Below are 23,537 nucleotides of genomic sequence, written 5' to 3'. Positions count from 1 at the left end.
GATCTTGGTGATGGTTTGTTGGATTTGAAACCAAAGCAAAAATAAACGAGTACACATCAAACTAAAAAGCTTCTTTAATAAAGGAAACCATCAATGAAATGAAAAGGCAACTTGCCAAATGCGAGAAAAACTTTGCAAATCACGTATCTGACTGGGGTCAATAGCCAAAATACATAAAGAATGTATACCATTCAATAATAATAAATTAAAGAATCCAATTAAAACACTGGCAGAGGATCTAAACAGGCCTTTTCCACAAAGTCATACAGATGGCCAACAGGTACATGAAAAGATGCTCAACATCACTCATCATCGTGGAAATGCAAATCAAAATCATGAGAGATCACATCACATCTGTTAGAATGGCTATTATCAAAAAAGATAAGACGTAACACATGTTGGCAAGGATGTAGAGAAAAGGGAACCCTTGTTGGTAGAAATGCAAATTGATGCAGCCACTCTGGAAAAGAGTAGGGAGGTTCCTCAAAAATTAAAAAGAGAACTACTATATGATCCAGCAACTCCACTTCTGAGTATTTATCTGAAGAAAATGAAAAACACTAAGTTGAAAAGATATATGTACCCTCATGTTCACTGCAGCATTATGTACAATAGCCAAGATATGGAAGCAACTTAAGTGTTCATCAAAGAATAAACGGATAAAGTAAACGTGGTATCTGTATATAATGCAGTATATTCAGCCACAAAAAAAGGAAATCTTGCCATTTGCAACAACATGGATGGATAGACCTTGACGGCATTATGCTAAGTGAAATAAGTCAGACAGAGAAAGACAAATACCAAATGATCTCACTTATATGAGGAATAAAATAATAATAATAATAATAATGACAATAATACCCTTGAACTCATAGATACAGAGAACAAACTGGTGGTTATCAGATGTAGGGAGAAATGGGTAAAGGGGGTCAAAAGGTACAAATTTCCAGTTATAAAATGTATTAGTAATGGGGATGTAATGTACAGCATGGTAACTATAGTTAATAATACTCTATATTTGAAAGTCGCTAGGAGAGCAGATCTTGAAAGTTCTTGTCACAAGGAAAAAAAATCTTTTAACTGTGTGGTAATGAATGTTAACTAGACTTATTGTCGTGATCATTTCACAATATATACAAATATCAACTCATTATGTTGCATACCTGAAATTAATGTCAATTATACCTCAATTAAAAATAAATTAATAATTTCTGTGGTTCTCTTAGCGGGGCAGTTAGGGTAGGGAGCAGCAGGTAGGGGTACATTTTTTTTAAAGATTTTATTTATTTGAGAGAAAAGAGAGACAGCATGAGTGGGGGTGGGGGGCAGGGGAGAGGGAGAGAGAGAGAGGCAGACTACACACTGAGCAGGGAGCCCGATGTGGGGCTCAATCTCAGGACCCCGAGATCATGACCTAAGCTGAAGGCAGACACTTAACCAACTGAGCCACCCAGGTGCCGCAGGTAGGAGGTATTTAAGTGGTCAGGCCTGCACGTGCACACACAATTTGCCAATAAACTGTCTGTATGGATTAGGAGGAAACCCATTAGGATATAATGATAACCTTAGTGACATCTCATTAGTAGCATTTTGATTTAAAACAAGTAGGGAAAGGAAGTGTTTCAGACATTCTGGACATTTGGTGCCTACGTGGTTGCAAAATGTTGGAGAAGAAGCCCTGAAGACACTGGACACTTAAGGGATAAAAAAGAGTAAACAGGTATAAAAAAATGGAAAACTGTGCCTGGGGTCCCTAATCACTGCATAAGCACACTGGCACTTATGAGCAAAGAGCATAAATTATCACAACTAGAACTAGGATTCTAGGACTTCTTTGAAAGACTGCAAATGTTGCCTAATCATCCAGTTCAGTCTACTCTAGTCCTCACTGATTTAGACTCTTAATTATCTTGTCTAGTTCCACTAAAAGCTTCAATATCTAATGTTCTTACATATATTACATATACAGTATAGATATATATACATGTTATATAACACTATAATTCTCACATGAGTACTGTGGGAACCAAACAGAAAAGTAGCTAAAGTTAAGCAACAGAAGAAAGGAGAAACCGATTAAAGATAATTCAAACTTGTCACCCTAATATATAAAGATATTACATCACTCAGTACTTCTAAAAAAGATAATCAATTCTTTAAGTCATTGATCAACATCAAAGTAACACTCTCTCCAACTAAAATGGTACTGACTACTACCATATCATGAGATAATTAATCCTTTCCTCCTCTACTCAGAAATCATACTACGCTACTTACCTTGCAAAGTAGACTGTGCTAATTGATAATAAAACTTACCTTTGGCTAAGCTCCTCCAGATAGCGACCACTGAGAGACATGTTAACTTCTAAGGCTTTTATACGATTATTAAGTCTCATAAATACTGACTCCTTTTGGTTTGATCCATGTACAAGATTTCCATTAGTGTATCCTAGATCTGTCGAATTTTGCAATTCAGCATAAAAGTCTGTAGCTGTCCTCTGTAGCCCTCTTAAAAGGGCATCTTCCGGAGACTGATCTTCCTCTCTCACTTCAGGTAATGAAGAAGAATCCACAACAGGAGTCAAAATTTGCTTTGGTGTGTCAGCTATGTTCACTGTGGCTTCCCCATCTTCACTGTCTGGCATAGCAGCTGTGTTTACAGGTGGCACTATTGTTTCAGATAGTTTTGTGGTAATATGCATGGAGTTTGTATCTTCTTTTACAATATTATCCATTACTTCATTAAATTTATTTGTTTCATAGATCACAGCTGGCTTCTCTATAGAACTAAAACTCTCAGACTTTTTTTCCGTCTCATTATCAACCTCAACAGAATTTTCTTGAGGGATCACTTGAGATGGTGTAGGTCCTGCATCATATTTAATAGGCTCAGACACTTCTGTTTTAGATAATGAATGGATTTCTGGAGTAACATCTAAGAGAAGAGACTGAGAAAGAGTTTGAGGATGGCTTGGTTCAAGTTCAATTGCATCTGCACTGTGATTAATCAAATCACCTTGGTGCATACTACTTAAGTCACCTGGAACAATAGTTTCAGCATTCTTTTCTTTTCTCTTACTGTCCAATTCTCCACTTGGAGGTTGCAATACTAAAACATCCACTGATTCTGCAGGAAGTGGTAATGGTGGTTGAGCCGACACGAGATCGTCTTTTTCTTTACTCACAGCAGTTCTGCTACGTTGCCGATAAAGAGCAACTCTAACTGAACACCATTTATATACGTATTCCGAAAAACTAGAAATACAACAAATTGTGGTCAGTTCACTGCAAAATATTTGTGTCTCTGATTCAAACCAGGGTGACGATTCATCCTCCTGTTCACCACTACCCAGAAGGGTCACTGTAGATGGACTTGCCTCCTCTTCTTCTTCTTGAACCAGCTGTACAATTGGACTCTCTTTTGGAGTATCTGGTGACGACAGCTCTGTCTCATGTATGTGTCCTTCAGCAGTCACAAACCTAGAAATACATATCATAATTACATATCATTTTAATTAGAAATCTAAAGTTAAAATTATGCTAAAAAGTCAATGTATCATACATCAAATAAAAGAAAGACTAGAAATATAGAAGAAACTGAAAATTTTTGGATGAATTTTTCCCCTTCAAGTCATTTTCATTATAAAAACAAGTATTATTCAGAAATGGTAACAGAAAGATCATTTATCAAGTGATCAGCCAGATGACTCAAATCACCATATTTACTAAATCAAACTTGCTTTTTAAAAACATCTATTTAAGAATTGCTTATATGTGGAGTCTAGGAACTAGAATCTGGGATTCTTAATATATGAATGCACTTTGTATTTGAATATACTTTCAAAAGATAGCTAGATTTCTCAAAGAAAATTTTTCTGTGGATGACTTGAGGAATTCCAGGGTAGCATTACACATACACACACGATTATCTGCATGGCCTCACCAAAACAATCTTACCATCATCTGGGCTAATTTTCTATTATTTAAAGCCAAATACATAACAACACTAATAAAAGTCCGAGCTAATAATAAATAGTGCCCCATCTGTAACTTAATCCCATCTGCAGGATCTAGAGCATGTATGTAAGGTAGGGGAATGTGGAAGATGGAGCTGATAGGGAGAGCTGTAAATTATAATGTCTGTGGTTCACTCCAAGATAAAAATAAATTTCCAGGTGAAGCCCTTACAGCACAAAAGGTACAAACTGAAAAAATAAAGTCATTTGAATACCAAAAAGAAACATCTTCATATATAATTTTCCTACCCTGAAAAATTACAAAGAACGCTAGGAAATGTCTTTGAATAAAGACTAATATCATAATAGCAAAGGTAGGAATAAAATAGTATCTAAAAGCTAGATTTTCATCTTGTTGACAGTAAGTAAAGGGACAAAACTAAAAAATAATTAGACTATGCTTCTCTAAATAGATGATATAGAGATGTATGGTCTCTAATAATATTTCTTACATCTTTACTGCTTACTATCTACAACATTAATATGACAGTAAAAAGGAGCAGTGTCTGAAGAAAGGGAGGGAGAAAAATTAAAGTGTATTAATTTGGTACAAATTAAGTCATATACCATCTGTATATGCCCTAACTGGAGCTACACTTTAAAAAACTCACACTTGGGAAAATAAAATAAGTCATCTTTTCATAGTAACTTTAACAGTGACACCCTATCATGGATTCTTTCATTTTTATTTATTTTCTTCAAAGGATTGCCATATAGCCATCAAAAAGAATTTAAAGCAAATATAAAGAAACATTAAATTAAATAGTAAGCAATTATATTAAAAAATCTATTAAAATCAAACTAATGGAGAAAAGTAAAAACTACATTAGCCTGATGTGGTATCTTTCAACAAATATTCATATGTATATATGGAGGGGAGTATATATATGTATATATGTGTGTGTGTATACATATATAAAGTGAAACCAGTTTCCCTTAGCTCTGAAAAAAAGACATACTATGTGTTGTTAACTGAAGAAGCCTAGTTCTAAAATTGGGACTAGCAGTCACAGCTCCACATAATTAGAAACACCAAGAATGTCCCTATCCTAGATTTCCTAGGACCTTCTAGGAATCAATGCCACAGAATGCTATATTCTCTCTCTAGTCATCCAATAAATAAGAATCTTCAGTCACTTTTCAAATAAACACAGAATACAAATGTGTCACTGTGCCCTTCAAAACACAAAAATCTCATTTTTCAGTTAGTATGGTATTTAGGAATTACAGCTCAAACCATACCCACTGCACATTTCATTACATAGTTCCTGTTCAAATATCTCATCCTGTTAAGCGGAGTTCTGAGAGAAGAGGCTTTCAAAATTTTACAAAGTATATCTAATGAAATACACATAAACTTATAATAACTATATGCAATTATCCAGTCTATGAGCTTATCTGCTACAGACAAGAAGTAGAGGTGGCAAAAAACCTTAATCATCTCTGGTAGAAAAGACAGAAAATGAGGATATTTTATGTTAACTACATGACAGACATTCCTGCCCAAAGTGCCCCACTGCAATTCAGGGGAAGACCTCTATGTAATTCAAATTAGGAAAGTGAACACTGTAAGAGTTTTCTGTGAGACAAACATAATAATTTAAGAATCACTGCTCTAGGAATTTCAGTCACCCTTTAATAGCTTTCAAGGCATAGCACAGGTACTTAACGCTTTAAATTTGAACTTAATAAATGCAAGCTTTTAAAATTTGTCCTCAAACCAATACCTGAAGAATTAGGCCAATTATGTGCAATAAGAAAAAGATTCAGTGTTGTGAATAATAGAAGTAATATATACTATCAAAACAAACATTTGGTCTGGAGTGAAGTGCATTCCTGGTACTCAAAAAGCAACTCAAAAGATATTTTAAGTGGCTGTGGAATGCCTGCCCTATGATTCAGAGCTTTCTATAGATAATCATTTCACACATAAATCACAAGTACCTTTCTATGTACTAGTACACTTAGCTCTCCATTTTAATAGAACTCTAATATCATAATATAACTTACTCAGGTGATGGAACAGGAGTTGAAACAGGAGCTAAGTCAGGCATTTTAGGTGCAGCTGTGGCAGTGGCATTCTCAGATATACTTTTATTTCCTATTTTAAGAAAGATACCCATGTTGAGTTTAATTTTAAAAAGCTATACCATGAAGATATTTCACTATAACAAATAAAGAACTTTAGTTTCTGGGGGAGAAAAAAAAGTCAAATAGGTTGCTACTGCAGACTTTATTTTCTTCCATCAAAGTTCTTTCAGAAAGAAATGATCATACAAAGTCAGAACTACAAATAATGCATATTCTTTCTCAACTTCTCAGATAATTAGTCAAATGACTATAAATTTTGTGTAATCTTATGTGATTAACATGCCTTCTAGACACCTAAAGGAGTTACTAAAAAGAATCAGAAGAAATGTATGGGTCATTTTAAGTTTGCACTTGGAACTAAGTATTTTCTAAGAACAAAAAAAGCAAGATGGTTTCTCCTTGCTATTAATACTCATATTTGGCATTCTGTAGGGGAGAAAAATCACTTTTTAAATTGAGTAGTTATTTAATAAATAAAAGCATGCATGAAGTACCACTAGAAAACTTCAGGAAAGAGATAAGGGGTAAAATTACTTCTACAGCAGGAAGAGTCAAAAAGAAATTCATGAATTTTATTAAACAGGATCGTATTGTAAGAGAGAACTTGCGAAATTCAAATAAACAATGAATAACAGAAGACTGGTAAGTCCCTTTGATTCATTTCTATATTTCTAAATGAAAAATTAAGTTCCTTGGCTTATTAATTAATTTTCCTAACTAGAGTGGAGTATCAGATATTTAAAAGACCCAAAAAATGATTAAGTACCTTCTGTCAGGTCTTCAGTTTTTGCTCCCAGAATATTAGCGGCAATATTCACCATATTTAGAATGGCATCTAAAACAAAATTCAATCAGAAAAAAATACCAATACACCTAAAAATTCTTATATAGCTTAATATCACAGTCAAAAAACCATTTATAATGGTTTTTTTGCATTTTTTTGGACTAATTACCTTTTTGTTCATCTTAATATGTAAGTCCAATATAGGACACAAATTTCAGTCAAAAAGTATAAAACATAAATCTGAATTCTTATGTTCAGAAGGAATTTAAAACTTAATTATACTTTTATGGTTAACCTTCCCCAAACCTCCTGCTAAAACACTATCTTCAGCATATTACAAAATTCAACTAAAATTCAACATATAGCCTGTACTGGGACAGGGAAAAAAATGGGACAACCAAAATTATATTTTAAGAAAAGCTTGTTTTTCTTCAAAAAGTTCCTACAGTTAAAAACAAAAACGAAAGAGCTTGAAGAAGTTTTTCCTAAACAGGTGATTTTTATAGATATAAACAAACAAAATGGAAAGATTATTATCCAAAGGAGAGCAGGAAAATTTTATTTTCAGCTATGAACTTATTTATTGATAATATGGTTAAATTCCAACTTAATACTGTACAGAATCAAATTTCTTTGATAACTTTTAATGATTTTAATGGATGACACAAAATCTTTTCTGAACTGGGTAGGTATGGGCATGGGCAGGTTAAGTCAAAGTCATAAAACTCTCGGTGCTGTAGGTAAAGCAATCTGCATACCTGTGAATTCTGCCTCTCTTTCTAAAGAGGATACTTGGATGATGAGTAAAGTAGTATAAACTTTAACATCTGAATAAATAGGCAGAGACACATGAGTACCACAAAATACCTAACTCCATAAAAAGCTGGTGCTGAGAAAAGGTGGCTTCCTTCTATGATGTAATTTTAAGGGAAATTAATTTCTATCCCCAGCCTAATCTCTAACATTACACTATAAGTTAATTCACCAGTTATCAGGCATTTCTCCTATTAAAATATTAATATCTGGCAAGGGCTACATATTAAGTCTCATCAGTTAGTTCTGTCTTGTTTTCCTTTCCTAAGAGATTCATAGGGTTCTCATCACACTTTCAGTGAAAATCATAGATGTGAAAAGTAGGAAAGGCTCTAAGGGAGGAATAGCTAACATCCTATCTAGAAAATTGAGAGGAAGCCAAGCACTGTCACCTGGAGCTGATCCTGTAGATACATGTTTTATGGTAGGAGAAAATAGTTAAGAAATTTTGGACAGTTTAAAATGATAACTGGTAGTTATAAATTTCGATCTTTACAAAGTACAGGAATGGTACTTTGTTCCAATCATTGGTATAACACACAAAAGCTTTGTACTTGCTTTGTAAATGTCTAGGATTATAGGTCAACCTTACTCTTCCTTTGACCAGACAAACTGGTAAACAAAGACGCAGCATTGATTCTTAGGCTAAAACATGAGATTAAAAACAAGAAGGGAAACACCGTATTTTCGCACAAACTGAGATAAAGTAGCAATGGAAATTCTTTTAATTCCGCATAAATCCACTTTTAATGTCAACCAATACTGCAACAGTATCTGATCTTCTACTTAGCCTGTCAGCTAAAGTTCAGTCAAAATGGACTGCTTCACAGAATCCAAATTCTGGAATCAAATCTATACTCTAAAGTCCTTTGTGCTTCAAAGCGCAATCTTACCTCAGATAATAAATTTTTTGGCATTTATATTTTGGACATTTATTGTTAAAGAAGTCAAGAACAGAACACATCTGTGGATGTCTGTAAAGAAAGCAGCTTTAGAGTATTATTTTTTAACCTAAAGAAGATTTACACCATCCTTCATTTAAAAATACTATTTTATCATCATTTTCAGGGGGCTACTTGGTAACAAAAGCAAAATTTGGCAAATTTCTAAATTCTCAGTCCATCTAAAATATAATTTAGCTTCTGTTCACAGAACACTGCCAAAAGTCTTATTTTGTCTTTTGAGAGAAAGCAGCTTTGTGAATATTCTATTCTGACCATTCCCAATTTGCATCCAAACACATGATAGCTTGTCACAATCATAATGTGGCTACTAAAAAACCTTTTGAATAGGCTAAGGTAATAATTTGGAATATAGTACCAAACTAGACATTTGTACTTAATTTCTCCCAGATCAGCCAACTCCTTTATCTTTGAGCTGGGCACTATTCATCCTATCTCATTCTTTAAGGAATGAAATTCTCCCCAGGAGCCATCAACACGTTATACTCAGTCTCCAGCACACTACAGTGGCTTTTGATATGGAAAACAAACTACCTATGCTACAACATGACAAGACAAGCCAACAAAATAACTATTTCCTCCCATGTGTATTTAGATACCTCTGCTGCATGCCCACCCGCATTCTCACTTTTCCTTCTAGGTCTTTAAAATATGTACATTCATAAAAAATATTCTGATGTCAAAGAACACAAAAACTGTATTTTGTCTTAAACACATACACAGAAACCTGGCCTTTAGCGATTCTAACAAAATGCAGACCGTATTTAGGAGTAAAGGCAGACCTACAAGAATATCAAAGTAGAGAGTGGTCTGGAAAATCCACATGACAAAGTACAAGGAAATCAGAATGATATTAAGAATTTTTTATTGATATAAAATATTTGAATGTTCTGGTTCAAGATGTAAATAAAAGAATCAAGCAGAAGAGCTGCCATAACTGGCATAAACACAAAGTCAAGAATGCTGCTTTCTCTAACATAGTAGTTTTTCCTTTCTGGAAGTTAAGAAAATTATATAATGTCAAGAAGGTCCAAATATTCAGTATGTATACTCTCTGACAACCAAGTTCCAATAGAATCAATGTACTCTAGTGATATATATTTCCTGTAACTACTAACTGCCCAATACCAAAAGGAAAAAGGAGTTTCTATTAATATTAAAGCCACAAGGGAAAAAAGTTGGGGAGGTGGCACCTGGGTGGCTCAGTCAATTCAGTGTCCAATTCTTGCTTTTTGGCTCAGGGTTGTGAAACCGAGCCCTGTGTTAGGCTCTGTGCTGGGCATGGAGTCTGCTTAAGATTCTCCCTCTCCCTCTGCCCAAATTAAAAAAAAAAAAAAAAAAAAAAAAAAAGATTAAAGCCACAGAATTCTGTTTTGGAGCCACTATCTAAATTTGTAAAGTAAGCCAGGTTCAAAATTGGCCAATTTCAAGCTAATTCATAAAGCGTGATGATGACAGTCAAATTCAGATATTTCAGTACCAGAGACTAGCTCTTTGTCCTGATTTTACTCTGTTATTTACTCCTTAGACGTTATACTACCGGGGTGGTAGCAAAGTCAGGCTTAGAAACAGTCCCAGACTCTTCATAAGGACAAGTATAGAATACAACTGTGTTAGGTCATATCTATAACCTTTATGACACCAAAGTCTTATCACTGCCAGCTACCACTCCTCTCTTTTTTCTGAAACTTCAAGAGATGGAGCTCTTTTTAAACCCTACTTTTTATGTTTAGGCTTAGCTGACGTAAACAAATTCTTTCAACACTAGAACACTGAAAGGTAAATAGATCCATAAAAAGAAAAATAAATGATACGCTACAAAGAAACACATCTTTGAGGAAAAGATCCCAAGTGTAGGATATAAAGAAGATTCTTTATCTAATTAATACAAATAATACCTTGATCACATAAGTAATTACAAATAGGGAAATGACCTCCATTGTGTAAACTGGGTTTTGTCTAGGAGTTAATTCCATAAGAATATAGAAAAAGAAACCAAGAATATCAACAGGATTTTCCTTTACCTAAAACTATGGTAAGGCATACTTCCCTAAGGTGCCCCTTCCTCTCCAGCAACCATCAGAAGCTAGAGATCTTTCAGTCTGGGGCTATTTTCTGACTCCATAAAATAATGACGCTTCCACACAGCTAACTAATATAACATCATTGAGCTATGATGATTACTACATAACACAGAATATTTAATACAAATTTAAGGACATGAATAATATTAATATCCAGATAGATAAAACAGCATCATGTTTTCACTCCTAAAAAACTGTATCTCACAGCAGTGAATGAAGAACCTATTTTTAATATTATCATCAACTAGATAGCTAAGAATCCTACTTAAAAGAAGTCACTAATATATAGAAAGTCAGTTGACTAGCAATAGAGTGAAACAAAGTATATTGAGCTAATACGCAACAAAGTTAAATATTACATAAAGGGTTCCTCTTCTACAGGTATTTTTAGCATTCTTCTTCCTATGCCTTAAAAAGCCCACTGAAGACTAGTTTTCTATGGAGAGGAAAAGGGGAAGAAGGGAACGGAAAAAAGAAAAGATGAAAAAAAAAAAAAAACAGAGCCAGCTCCTAGCTCCATATACTGTAGTTATACAAAATGTCTACCTAAGTATATATACTACTGGTTGAGTAACCTTAAAAGGTATAAAGACAATGTACACACGAGACTGGGATTGAAGCAACTCAACTCACTAAGAGCAACAAGGGAAAGGCACAAGAAATTAGTCATCGATTTTATGACGATTTACTTTTATTATATTCAATCATTAATCTCCAAATAAAAACAAAACTCCTTCCAGTATTTTATGTTATGAATAACCAAAAATAACCATTAAAATATACCTACCTGAATTATAACAATAAAAATAAAGTGTCAGTTGGTAATGGTCTTTCCAAGAGTCTCCTTAGCCAGCTTACCACTAGGTTCAGATAATAGGCTGGCACGACAAAAACTAAACTACTAGTATCTTAATCATTATTTCTTTAGTTTACGAAGAGTATATTGTTATTACTATTAATGTTACTTCTTGAGAATCATTATTATTATGGATAAGAACAGCCTTATATTTGTAAATAATTAGGAAACTAACCACATCTGTAGATAAATGATTCCTCGTTTGCTAGGATTTCACTGATGCATACTACCTCTGAAATACCATTCGAATTCCTTTCCCATCTAGTATGACTACCCAGATACTTCTACTCATATGCTCTGGACCTCTTTAGTAAGATCCCCAAGTAAAGTCACAGCCCATTCTTCTAAGGAATTTGCTTAAAAATATAAGCACTTAGTTAGGGTAGAAGAACCAACCTGTGCTTGCATTTTTTCCTCTCCTCTTTCTTTTCATCCACGCTTCCTATTTTATTTCTATGGAAATACATTTCAAAGCTAGTATCTTTGATTTCAACTCAAGTTCAATACTGGGAGAAGGAGCTTCCTAAACTATATACCACAACAAAATACCCACATATGTCAGGGAAGAAAAAGCTGGGAAATATTTTAATAGTCTCTAGGAAAATCTCCAAATACTCACTTGTAGCAGAACCAAGAAGATTTTTTGAGGATTTATCCTCCCCAGTATTATAATCCAGTGGATAATCTATTTAAGGAGAAAATGAAGGTAATTACACTGAGAACTATCTCCAATAATATGTTTAAAAGCTCAAACTATGTCCTGTCAAAGTCAGCTGACATTTAAAGCATACTTTATAATAAATATTCAGTATACATCTAAAATGTGTTCACAAAAAGAAAATGAGATTCAGAAGCCATTTATCAAACAGATGTTGTAAACCAAGGAAAATAATTTCACTGCTTAACAAAATTTTAATCACATTTATAAGACTTTATCAAGTTTTCCAAGTACTTTGCCAACCCCTGGTAAATGTCTTCATTTCACTTATACGAAAATTAAGGAGAGGAAAAATTTAATTTTTTAGGCTATGATTTAAGATCTCTTAAAACAAGGACTTGATTAAGTAGAAATAGAAGGTGTCATAAAACCTTCTCCTATCCCTTCAGGCTATTAAACTTTAAAAAACAAAAAAATATACATAATAGTCACATGTCTTAAAGTCACTTACCATAGTCCTCATCAAATAATTCTTGACGTTCTGACTGATACTGGGAATCAGCAATCTCCTCATATTCTTCGACCATGCTAGTGCCAAATACCCTATTAAAAACAATTTAATTAAAGACTTTCAAAACAAAAACAGAGTTGTTAAGACTCATCTCTTCATTTCTTTCATCATTTTTTGAGGGCCATTAGCTTTTGGACTCCAAAATTACGACCTTCTTACACTATAGTCATCCATCCATTGTTTCCATTAAAATTTTATCTAATTAAGGCATTTAAAAATGTGATGGCCAGTTTTATTAGTCTAAGAATTTTCCATATACTATCATCACAGCAAAATAGCAAGCAAGCTAGACCAGACACACATAATGACTATTTTTTCTTAGAGCAAATTTTTATATTTTTCTAAAACGGATTCAAGAACAAAAAGGGTTTAACAGCTTATATTCTGTAGTGTTAACTTTACATAATAGAAAATTATTTCTTCACTTTAATTATGCTGGGATTTTTGTGTACCTTTTTTTTTTTTAATAACTCGATAAATGTCTCTTGTTCTGTATTACCTTATAAGGCTTAATGGACAAAAGTGCTCTGATCCAAAATGTGATACCAACTCTACCTAAAGAATAAAAGCACAGTGTATGTGAGATTATCTAACAATATATTCGGTTTCTTTCATTATAACATTTCTAAAAATAAAGTCCTCATTTCCCCCAAAAATCAATAATTGTAAAGTTTTGCTTTTTTGCCATGCAGTAATATGCCATGCCCTGTTATTCAATATTGCAAAAGAGAAGGTTGCTAACCTTTATGTACTTGATGAACATCTGAAGCAAGAGAAAGGAAAAGAAAAAGAAATCAGTTCCAAAGTCTGGATAACATGCCATAAGCAACATTTAATATTTGTAAATTATATTGTATAATTATAGAAAGCAATGTACTGTGATGGATAACATTGTAGTACTCTTATTTCTTTGCAGAAATCAAATCAATGATTTAAATTTTTACCATCACTAGCTAGAAAGTATAATCTAAGTGTAATGAAATAAATTAACTTTAAGGTTAAGCTGAATAACCTAAATTTCATTTCTGCTGTTTTATTTATCTGTCAGAAATAAAAGCATTCTAAAAGTAATAAAGAGTATCTAGAAACAAACTGTGGCTTATATTAATTCAAATATTATAGATATGTATCATGTATATATCTATATATATATAGATACATATGTGGATATACACATGTACATACATATTGATAAAAAGATTAACTAGGATAATATAAAATAATATTTATTCTTGTACCATATCGTATACAAATTTTTTAGGGAAAACATGAAGTTTTAGAATGCTATGTTATTTCAAGTATAACTTACAGAACTGAAATATATATCTCAATCCACTTTTAAAATATAGGCTATTAAAAAGTAGACTGTACATCTGGGTTTAGTTCTGGGATAAAGAAAACCCAGGTAAACTTACATGTTTATCAACATTAGAATTAGAATTAAATGTTTTTTGCTTTTAGAATTAATGCTACCAAAAAGAACTTATTAGAAAAGTCATCATCAAGATGCTCTATAGTGTTCCACCATAAGAACAACCAAGAAGGAAATGGCACTTTTTATACTACCAATAAATTACGTTCTGCCATTATTAATAAAGTAGATGGTATGAAGAATGATTCTTGGAACTATTTCATTAACATGTGGGTTGCCTTAATTGTAGAATTAAATACAATTGTATCACCTGCCAAATAATTTTTAAAATTTTTCTTTATCACAGTGTAGAAACTGCTATATAAAAAGGTCGTTAGACAATTGTTTAAAAAAATGGAAAATATACCTTCATTTTTCTGAATACTGTTGAACCATTAACTGAGAATATCAACTGTATTTTAAAAATAGAATTTAGCATTTTTATATTGAGACTAGGAATACTACAAGTTTACCCATTCATAGAAGCCAATTTAATACATGCTTTAAAAAGACACAGACAGTATAATCCCAGAAGACAATCAGGTAGCTTTAAAAGTTCTCACATTTAAAGAAGAAAAGATAGAAATTAGAGCTGCTCTCATTCCGAAAGGTCATATTATAAACACAGTGGTACTTTAAGGTGTGCTATTATTTTAAAGAGAAAAAAAAAAAGAGGGGAAGAGAGGAGTAGGAAATTCCTATATTTTGTCTAAAATCCAATTCAAGAGTGGTAATTCTACTTTGGTAGATAATTCCATCTCTACATTGGTGGAGGAAGCAGCAGGAATACTGAACGTAAGTCTTAAAAAGTTTATCTGAAATTGGTATTTGGACAAAAAATACTGAATGTACAATAGAAAAGGCAAAAGATATCAGACAAATAATTGGATATTAAAATTAAAACAATCTAAGAATCAGATTCTAATAAAAAAAATCAGACCTGCTTTAAAGACTTCAGTGACTAACAGTGATTTGGGCTTTGAAATAAAGACATGATACTATGAACATAGATGACATTTTACATAAAGACTCAAAAAAAACATTAAGACAATATTTGAAATTTCATCAGAGCTGCAAATATCAAAAAAATTAGCCTAAGTTTCCAGTTATACAAAAGGGAATGTATTAATACTTGTTTCATAAAATAATAAATGCAAGTGAGAATCATTTTATCAAAAAGAACATTGCATTAAATTTCCTTTTAAGTTTTATGATTTCTAAAAAGGTGGGGTGAGGTATAAAAAGGTATGAATAATAGGTATGTTTTCATTATAAAACATAGTCCTGTAGGTATTAACATTACCTTCACATATTTTGCATACATCTGTTCATCTAAAGGGAAACTCTGGACATTCCTCTCATCTCTACCATGAAAAGTACCCAGCTTAATCCACTTATTTGTGGGATATCTAGGAAATATAAATATGAACATTCTTTTTAAAAAATCATAAACCACATATTGAGAGGTTCCATCACATCCTCAAAATATATCGTTTCTTTTTTTCCTCTCCAGGTGCACACACTCAACATAGTTTAAAAAGGAGTAAAATATTGAGTTGAAGAAATGCATTTTCTTTTCCAACTAAACTCTTTCCTCTTCACAGGGAAAGAATACCTTGCAAAAATCACACCATTATCAAAGAGAAAACAAGAAAGGAAGAAGACAAAAAGTAGGACCAAAACGGCTTCTTGGGCTTCCAAGTAAACTAGAGGTTTTAAAACAGAGAGTAGCCAAGAGATTGTTTTGGAAGGAGGTACTACCAAGTGTGTGATGATATAAAATATAAATAAAAGTGCTGGTGGAAAGGGAAACAGAAAAAATCCTTTACCATTAGACTGGAATTTCACAGATCTTACATAGATGTCCCCCTCTTTAAAAGAAAATCAAACATAAAAGCCTTAAAGTATTATTTTTGTTTACTACAGTGTTTTAAAAATCCCTCAAAGTAATGGAGTACTCTTAAAACAAAAAAACACTTGTCAAAGCCACGTATGTCCACTTGACATGTAGAAAATTACAGGTTAGAGAAAAAGAAGTGATCTGAGCAAGGTTATTAAGTGAAAAATGGATGGAATTCAAGAGGTCCTGAGAATTAATTTCAGTAACTGCATATATGCAGTGCAGAGTGTGAGGTGGAAGAAGAAAGAGGATGGAAAACCATTAATGATCAACAACAGAAGAATGGCTAAATAAATAACAGCATTCTACATGCCACATCAGAGACACTCGAAAAGTATTTATTGAATGAGTACATCCCTCCAGTGGGGGGAATATATAAACTATTCATTAAAAATGGTATACTGAATGTATAGAATTACTGAATCAATATGTTGTACACCTGAAACTAATGTAGCATCATGTTAATTATACTCAAATAAAAATTTTTAAATGGTGTGTTTAAAAGACAAAAGGATATTATCAGGATATAAGCAGTAAAACCTGATTTTTTAAATAGAATTAGTAAATATATAAATATACAGAAAAGCCTGGGAGGAATATATTAAAATGCTAATATTATCTGACTGAATAGATTTTTATACTTTACCAAATTCCTTATGTTAATTCTTTTATAAGCACACACACATAACAAAGTTTTGAAAATATACTTTAACAAAAATATACCTCATGATATATAAAATGAAGTATTCATGAAAGTTTTTAATAACTTTTTTAAAAAAGTGTCTGGCAGCAACAGAGCATAATAATAATTAAAAATAAGGACTCTGAAGTCATACAGATCTAGGTTTGAATCCCGATTCCCCAATTCGGCAAGCTATTTAACCTTTGTCTGTTTCCTCACCATATAATCATATGATAAAGGAACATCATATGATTATAAATTTAATGAAAGTAAGTTGATTAGCAAGTACCTAATTCTATAATATTACTAATATTCTTACAAAATGATACATTAAAAAATAAAATAAAGTTTTAAAAAGTGACCTATTTTAAAATTTTTATTCTGGAGATCCAACATAAACTTGTAGAAAGCAGCTTTAGAATTTACCTGTCACTGATAGAAACCAAGAAGTCTTTAGGCGTTGAAGAAAATAATTCATAATTTGCAATATCAAGCTGTTTTACTTGAATTGGTTCACAAAGTTCAATAACAAACCTTTAAAAAGAACATAAGACAATTATTGAAATAAGCCAACCAAAATAATAGTTCATGTTAAACATAAACAATTCACATAAACTAGACTTCCATTAAGTTATTTTCCCAAGCATATCGTTAGTTGAGGGGGTGGGGTAACTATAAATAACACAAGATATTGCTTTTGTCCTACAATATTTTTTAAAATATTTTAAAATATTTTTTTAAAAGGTTCTTTTTTTAATGACAAAGAACACTCTTGGAGAAGGAATGACTTCACTAAGGAAAGCTAGCAAAAGTGTAAAGTGACTAGTCTAGAGGGCAGTTTGGCATATATACATGGTCTCAAGGAGTACCACAGTCTTTGATTTAGCAATACACTTTCAGAAATTTATCCTAAGGACATATAGCTCCAAACATTCACCCCTGTATATACATTGTAATATAGCAAGGCACAGTTTATAAGAGCAGGGGGAAAAAGTCAACCCCCACCTCTTTCTTTTGCATACAATGTTCTCCATTTCTAAGACATGAGCTATATATCAGAAAGAATAAGCTTTCAAACAAATGTACTACCAGGTATAAAAAGTGAATTCAATGTGATGAGCACTGGGTGTTATACGCAACTGATGAATTACTGAACTCTACATCTGAAACTAATGATGTACTATATTTTGGCTAACTGAATTTAAATTAAAAAAAAAACACGAAAAAAGGGAATTCAGCAAGAAGATTTAACAATTCTAAAACTTGTATGTACCTAATAGCCTCATAATATATAAAATATAAGCAGTTATGTAATTATTCCTCAATTAGTTGATGTTAAAATGCTCTCATTTTTCTTGCCTTTTTTTTGTTTTCTTAGAAGCAGAGAATATTCTATGCAAATCACTAGAAGTACATATAAAAGTTGACAAATTCAGTTTCAATATGCTTCTTTTAATTATTTATAGGTCAGGAATTGTAAAAGATCAGAGATCTAAACACAAGAGTAGTGTGATAAAACACCATGTATCAAAATTTAGTTGATACAATTAGGAAGGAAATTTATAACCTTAATGTGTATATCTGAAAAAAAATTAAGTTCAACAGACTAAACTTAAAAGAAAATATAAGACGATAGAGTTTCAAGCAGGAATCCATAAAACAGAAAAAAGACATGATAGAGGGAATCAATAAACTCAAACTGGTCTGTGGAGAGAAGACATATAATAAAATATTAGGATTTTTTTTTAAATCATTAAAAAAAATAAAAGAATACTACAACAACTATATTACAAAAACTTTGAAAATGCATTAAAGACAAATTCCTAGAAAAATAAAATTTACCAAAACTAACTCAAGAATAAATAGGGGCGCCTGGGTGGCACAGCGGTTAAGTGTCTGCCTTCGGCTCAGGGCGTGATCCCGGTGTTCCGGGATTGAGCCCCACATCAGGCTCTTCCGCTATGAGCCTGCTTCTTCCTCTCCCACTCCCCCTGCTTGTGTTCCCTCTCTCGCTGGCTGTCTCTATCTCTGTCAAATAAATAAATAAAATCTTAAAAAAAAAAAAAGAATAAATAGTAAACCTAAACAGTCTTATAACTATTTCTTTTAAAAGTAGTTTGAAAACATGTCCATCTACTCACACCAATACAAAATGGAACATGCCCAAGCTTATTTATAGTAACACTGTCTGCCACAGGAAAAGATTAAAATACCAAATATCCACCATCAGAAGACTAATTGAATATTGGTAAAACCATATAATGAAACATTATACAGCTATCAAAAAAAATGAAAAAGTTTTCTATGAACAAAATAGAAAGATGACCAGATCATGATCCCAGGGTCCTGGGATCGACACCTGCATTGGGCTCCTTGCTCAGCGGTGAGCCTGTTTCTCCCCTGCCTGCCCCTCCCCCTGCTTGCTTGCTCTCTCCCTCTCTCTCTGTGTCAAATAAATAAATAAAATCTTTAAAAAAAAAAAAAAAAGATGACCAGATATTAAAATTTAACTCAAGGTAAAAAACAGTGTGTATAATATATGAAGTTCTATGAAAAGAGGGAGATCAATAAAAATCTACATTTGCATTTACATAAGAAACTAAAAGGATACCTAAAAATTTAACACTGAATAAGAAGATGGATGACAGAGATTGGAAGAATATCTCTCACTGTAACTTCCCTACCCTTCTGAGGTACCTTTTTGGGTTTGAACTATGTGAACATATTACTCAGTTTTTAAATTACACCCTTAAAAGAAAATTAGTATCTTCCCACAGGCCCAGATAGTTTAATAACTGAATTCCAAACTTAGAAGATACCTAATGGTACAAGGTTAGAAGCAATGCCTTCAAATTAAGGAATAAGATGACACTCACTGCCTACTATCTCTGTTTCTATTCAGAATTTTCTCAGGGACCTTGCCAGCATGTAATGACAAAAAGAAAGTAAAGTACAATGAAAAGGATTTTTAAATGTTTTTAAAAAGAAAAATCTGTAGGGAAGCTATAATTTTCTACACAGAAATCCCAAAGAAAAATCTATATATTATTAGAAAAAGAGAATATAAAAAGATAGCTAGATATGAGATCCATATACAAAAAACTGGACATCTATATACAACAAAATGTAATTTTTAAAAAGATTTACTTATTTATTTGAGAGAGAGAGAAAGCATGCACATGAGTGTGAGCGGGGGGGAGGGACAGAGGAAGAAGAGAGAGAATCCACAAGCAGACTTCTCAGCTGAGCGCAGGGCCCAAAATCAAGAGCTGGCCCACCAGGTGCCCCAAACCCGACTAGTATTCTTATGAATGTTGTTCTAAATTCTTGTTCAGGTACATTCTCTGTTAACTGTTTTGAGCAAATCCCTGGCTGTGATTTCTTACTGATATTTCTTTTGGGGAAAATTCCTCCGTCTTGTCATTTTGTCTAGGTTTCTGTCTTTTGCATATTATGAAAGCTTGTAATGTTTCCTGTTCCTGAGAGTAATGCTATATTAAGAAGGGGTCATACACTGTCCAGGGCCTGGCACTTCAGGAAGTGTTTCTGGTGTATGCTGTGTGCACTCTGCTGTTGTGTTTGGCTGCTCTTCCCTACAGGTCAGTCCTTTGCAGAATTCCTTCTTGCTTGCAGTGGGGAGTGCTTGGACCCTTAACTAGCTGTGCTTTGATTTGTTTGTTAAGATAAGCCTGATTTTTTAAAAAAAATTTACCTAAACAGAAAAATGGGGAGGGAAGAATGAATCCCTCCTACACACCATATAAAAAAAATTCCACTGGGATCAAAAACCTAAAGGCAAAAGGCAAATTTTCTATAGAATTAAAAAATTTAAGATATCCTTTTTTTTCTTTTGTCAGAGAGATCTGACATTTAAAAAATCCAAAATTATAAGACAGGTAGGTTCAACTACATTGTTTATTCAGTAGTTCCACACTTTACCTCTGATTTACGACGTACCTTTATCATGAAGTTTCCTTATAAGCATGGGTTTGTTTCTGCACTCCCTGTTCTGCACTCCCTGCTCTGTTCCATTGGTCAGTTTATCACCACCTGCAGTAACACTATACTTTCATTAGCTTTGTGGATCTTAGTATCTGGCAGTAAGTCTTTGCATCATATTCCTCAGGACCATCAGAATAGCAGAAGCCATTCTTCTGCTTCTGCTTTTTTCTTATTAATCTCAGACTTGTCCTGTTGAATTCCCCAAATGTCACGTCAAATTTTGTTTGGAATTTTACTGAAAATTCGGATGACTCAGATACTGAGTTTTCTTATGTATAAACAGGACATACCCTTTTTTGTCTTTTAATGTCTTTCAGTAAATTATTTTTAAAAATTTTTATGAAATATTATATATCTTGTTAAATTCATTTCTGGGCAGCTACTTGTTGCAATTGTAAATATATTTTTAAAAATTACATTTTGTTGGGATGCCTGGGTGGCTCAGTCAGTTAAGTGACCAACTCTTGATTTCAGCTCAGGTCATGATCTCAGGGTCCTAGGATCAAACCCTATGCTGGGCTCCATGCTAAGTGGGGAGTCTGCTTAAGAATTCTCTCTCTCCCTCTGTTCTTCCCCCTGCTCCCATGTGCCTTCTCTCTCTCTAATAAATTAATTTTAAAAAACATTAGGTGGGCTTGAAAAAGCATAGAAGACACCAGAGAAACCCTTGCTGCAGAGGTAAAAGACCTAAAAACTAGTTAGGCTGAAAAAAAAAATGCTACAACTGAGATACTGCAGAACTGACTGAATATAATCACCATGTGGATGGAAGAAACAGAAGAACGAATAGGTGATATAGAAGATAAAATTATGGAAAATAATGAAGATGAAAAGAGGAAGAAAAGAAAACTAGTAGATCATGAATATAAACTTAGGAAACTCAGCAATTCCACAAAGCACAGTAATATCCCCATCATAGGAGTCCCAGAAGAAGAAGAGCAGGAAAAAAAGGCAGAAGGTTTATTTGAAGAAATTATAGCTCGGAACTTTCCTAATCCGGGGAAAGAAACACATTCAAGTCTAAGAGGCAAAGAGAACTCCCCCTCAAAATCAACAGAAACAGGTCAACACCAAGACATATCACAGAGAAACTTGCAAAATACAAAGATAAAGAGAGAATTCTAACAGCACCTAGGGACAAAAGGTCCTTAACCTACAATTGCAGACACATAAGTTTAGCAGCAGATCTATCCAGAGAAACTTGGCAGGCCAGAAAAAAGTGGCATATATTCAATGTGCTAAATGGGAAGAATATATAGCCAAGAGTACTCTATCCAGTAAGGCTGTCATTCAGAATAGAAGCAGAGATAAAGAGTTTCCAAGACAAGCAAAAACTAAAGCAGTCTGTGAACACTAAACTCGCTCTGCAGGAAATATTAAAGGGGACCCCTTGAGAGGAAAGAGAGACCACAAGCAACAAAGAGTATAAAGGAACAGGGATAATCTACAGGAACAGCGGCTTTACAGATAATACAATGGCACTAAATTCATATCAATAATTGCTCTGAATGTAAATGAACTCAATGCTCCAAACAAAAGACAGAGGCTATCCGAATGGATTAAGAAAAAAAAAAAAGACCCATCAATATGCTGCTTACAAGAGACTCATTTTACACCCAAACACGCCTGCATATTAAAAGTGAGGGGGTGGAGAACCATCTATCATGCTAATGGACATCAAAAGAAAACTGGAGCAGCCATACTTAGATCAGACAAACTAGATTCTGAGATGGAGAAGGGCACTAAGATCATTATAAAGATGTCTATCCAACTAGAAGATCTAACATTTGTAAATATTTATGCCCCCATCATCAGAGCAGCCATATATAAAGTATATACATCAATTAATAACAAACTTAAACTCATTGATAGTAATACAATACTAGAAGGGGACTTGAACACCCCCGCTTACAGCAATGGACAGATCATCTAAGCAGAAGATCAACAAGGAGACAATGGCTTTGAATGACACAGTGGATCATATGGACTGAACAAATACATTCAGAACATTTAGTGCTAACCTAGCAGAATACACATTCTTCTCAAGTGCAAATGGAACATTCTCCACAATACATCACATAGTGGGTCACAAATCAGGTCTCAATCAGAACACAAAGACTGAGATCATACCATGAGTATTTTCAGACCATGACACTACGAAACCTGAAGTCAACCACAAGAAGAAATTTGGAAAGACCACCAATACATGGAGGTTAAATAACATCCTACTAAAGAATGAATGGGTTAACCAAGAAATTAAAGAAAAAATTTTTAAAATACATGGAAGCAAATGGAAATGAAAACATGACAGTCCAAAACCTTTGGGATGCAGCAAAGGCGGTCTGTCATGAGAGGGAAGTATACAGCAATACAGGCCTTCCACAAGAAGCAATAAAAGTCTCAAATACACAACCTAATCTTACACCAAAAGGAGTTGGAAAAGAACAGCAAATAAAGTTCAAAACCAGCAGAAGAAGGAAAATAATAAAGATTAGAGCAGAAATAAATAATACAGAAATTTAAAAAAAATAGATCAACGAAATTAGGAGCTGGTTCTTTGAAAGAATTAACAAAATTGACAAACCCTTAGCCAGACTTATCAAAAAGAGAAAGGATACAAATAAATAAAATCGGTAATGAAAGAGGACAGATCACAACCAATACTGCAGAAATACAATTACAAGAGAATATATTATGAGCAATTACA

General features: G+C 33.2%; 1 protein-coding gene across 2 annotated transcripts in view; it reads right to left on the bottom strand.

Moving 5' to 3' along the window:
- SUCO (SUN domain containing ossification factor) overlaps window positions 1-23,537 on the bottom strand; it is a 90,535-nt gene that overhangs the window by 22,662 nt on the left and 44,336 nt on the right. Inside the window, exons 10-18 of one of the 2 annotated variants that reach the window (XM_040636221.1) lie at window positions 17,255-17,362; window positions 15,550-15,655; window positions 13,578-13,598; window positions 13,335-13,390; window positions 12,776-12,867; window positions 12,226-12,291; window positions 6,874-6,942; window positions 6,027-6,117; window positions 2,317-3,480 (exon numbers count right to left, since the gene is read on the bottom strand). In XM_040636221.1, the coding sequence (XP_040492155.1) occupies window positions 2,317-3,480; window positions 6,027-6,117; window positions 6,874-6,942; window positions 12,226-12,291; window positions 12,776-12,867; window positions 13,335-13,390; window positions 13,578-13,598; window positions 15,550-15,655; window positions 17,255-17,362 (1,773 nt within the window). The remainder of the gene's footprint in view (window positions 1-2,316; window positions 3,481-6,026; window positions 6,118-6,873; window positions 6,943-12,225; window positions 12,292-12,775; window positions 12,868-13,334; window positions 13,391-13,577; window positions 13,599-15,549; window positions 15,656-17,254; window positions 17,363-23,537) is intronic. The other variant, XM_040636222.1, reaches the window with a different exon arrangement.

This window comes from Ursus maritimus, unplaced genomic scaffold, assembly GCF_017311325.1.
Source record: "Ursus maritimus isolate PB19 unplaced genomic scaffold, ASM1731132v1 scaffold_2, whole genome shotgun sequence".
NCBI lineage: Eukaryota > Metazoa > Chordata > Mammalia > Carnivora > Ursidae > Ursus > Ursus maritimus.
The sequence above is the reverse complement of the archived record's forward strand: the minus strand, read 5'-3'. Positions and strand labels throughout refer to the sequence as shown.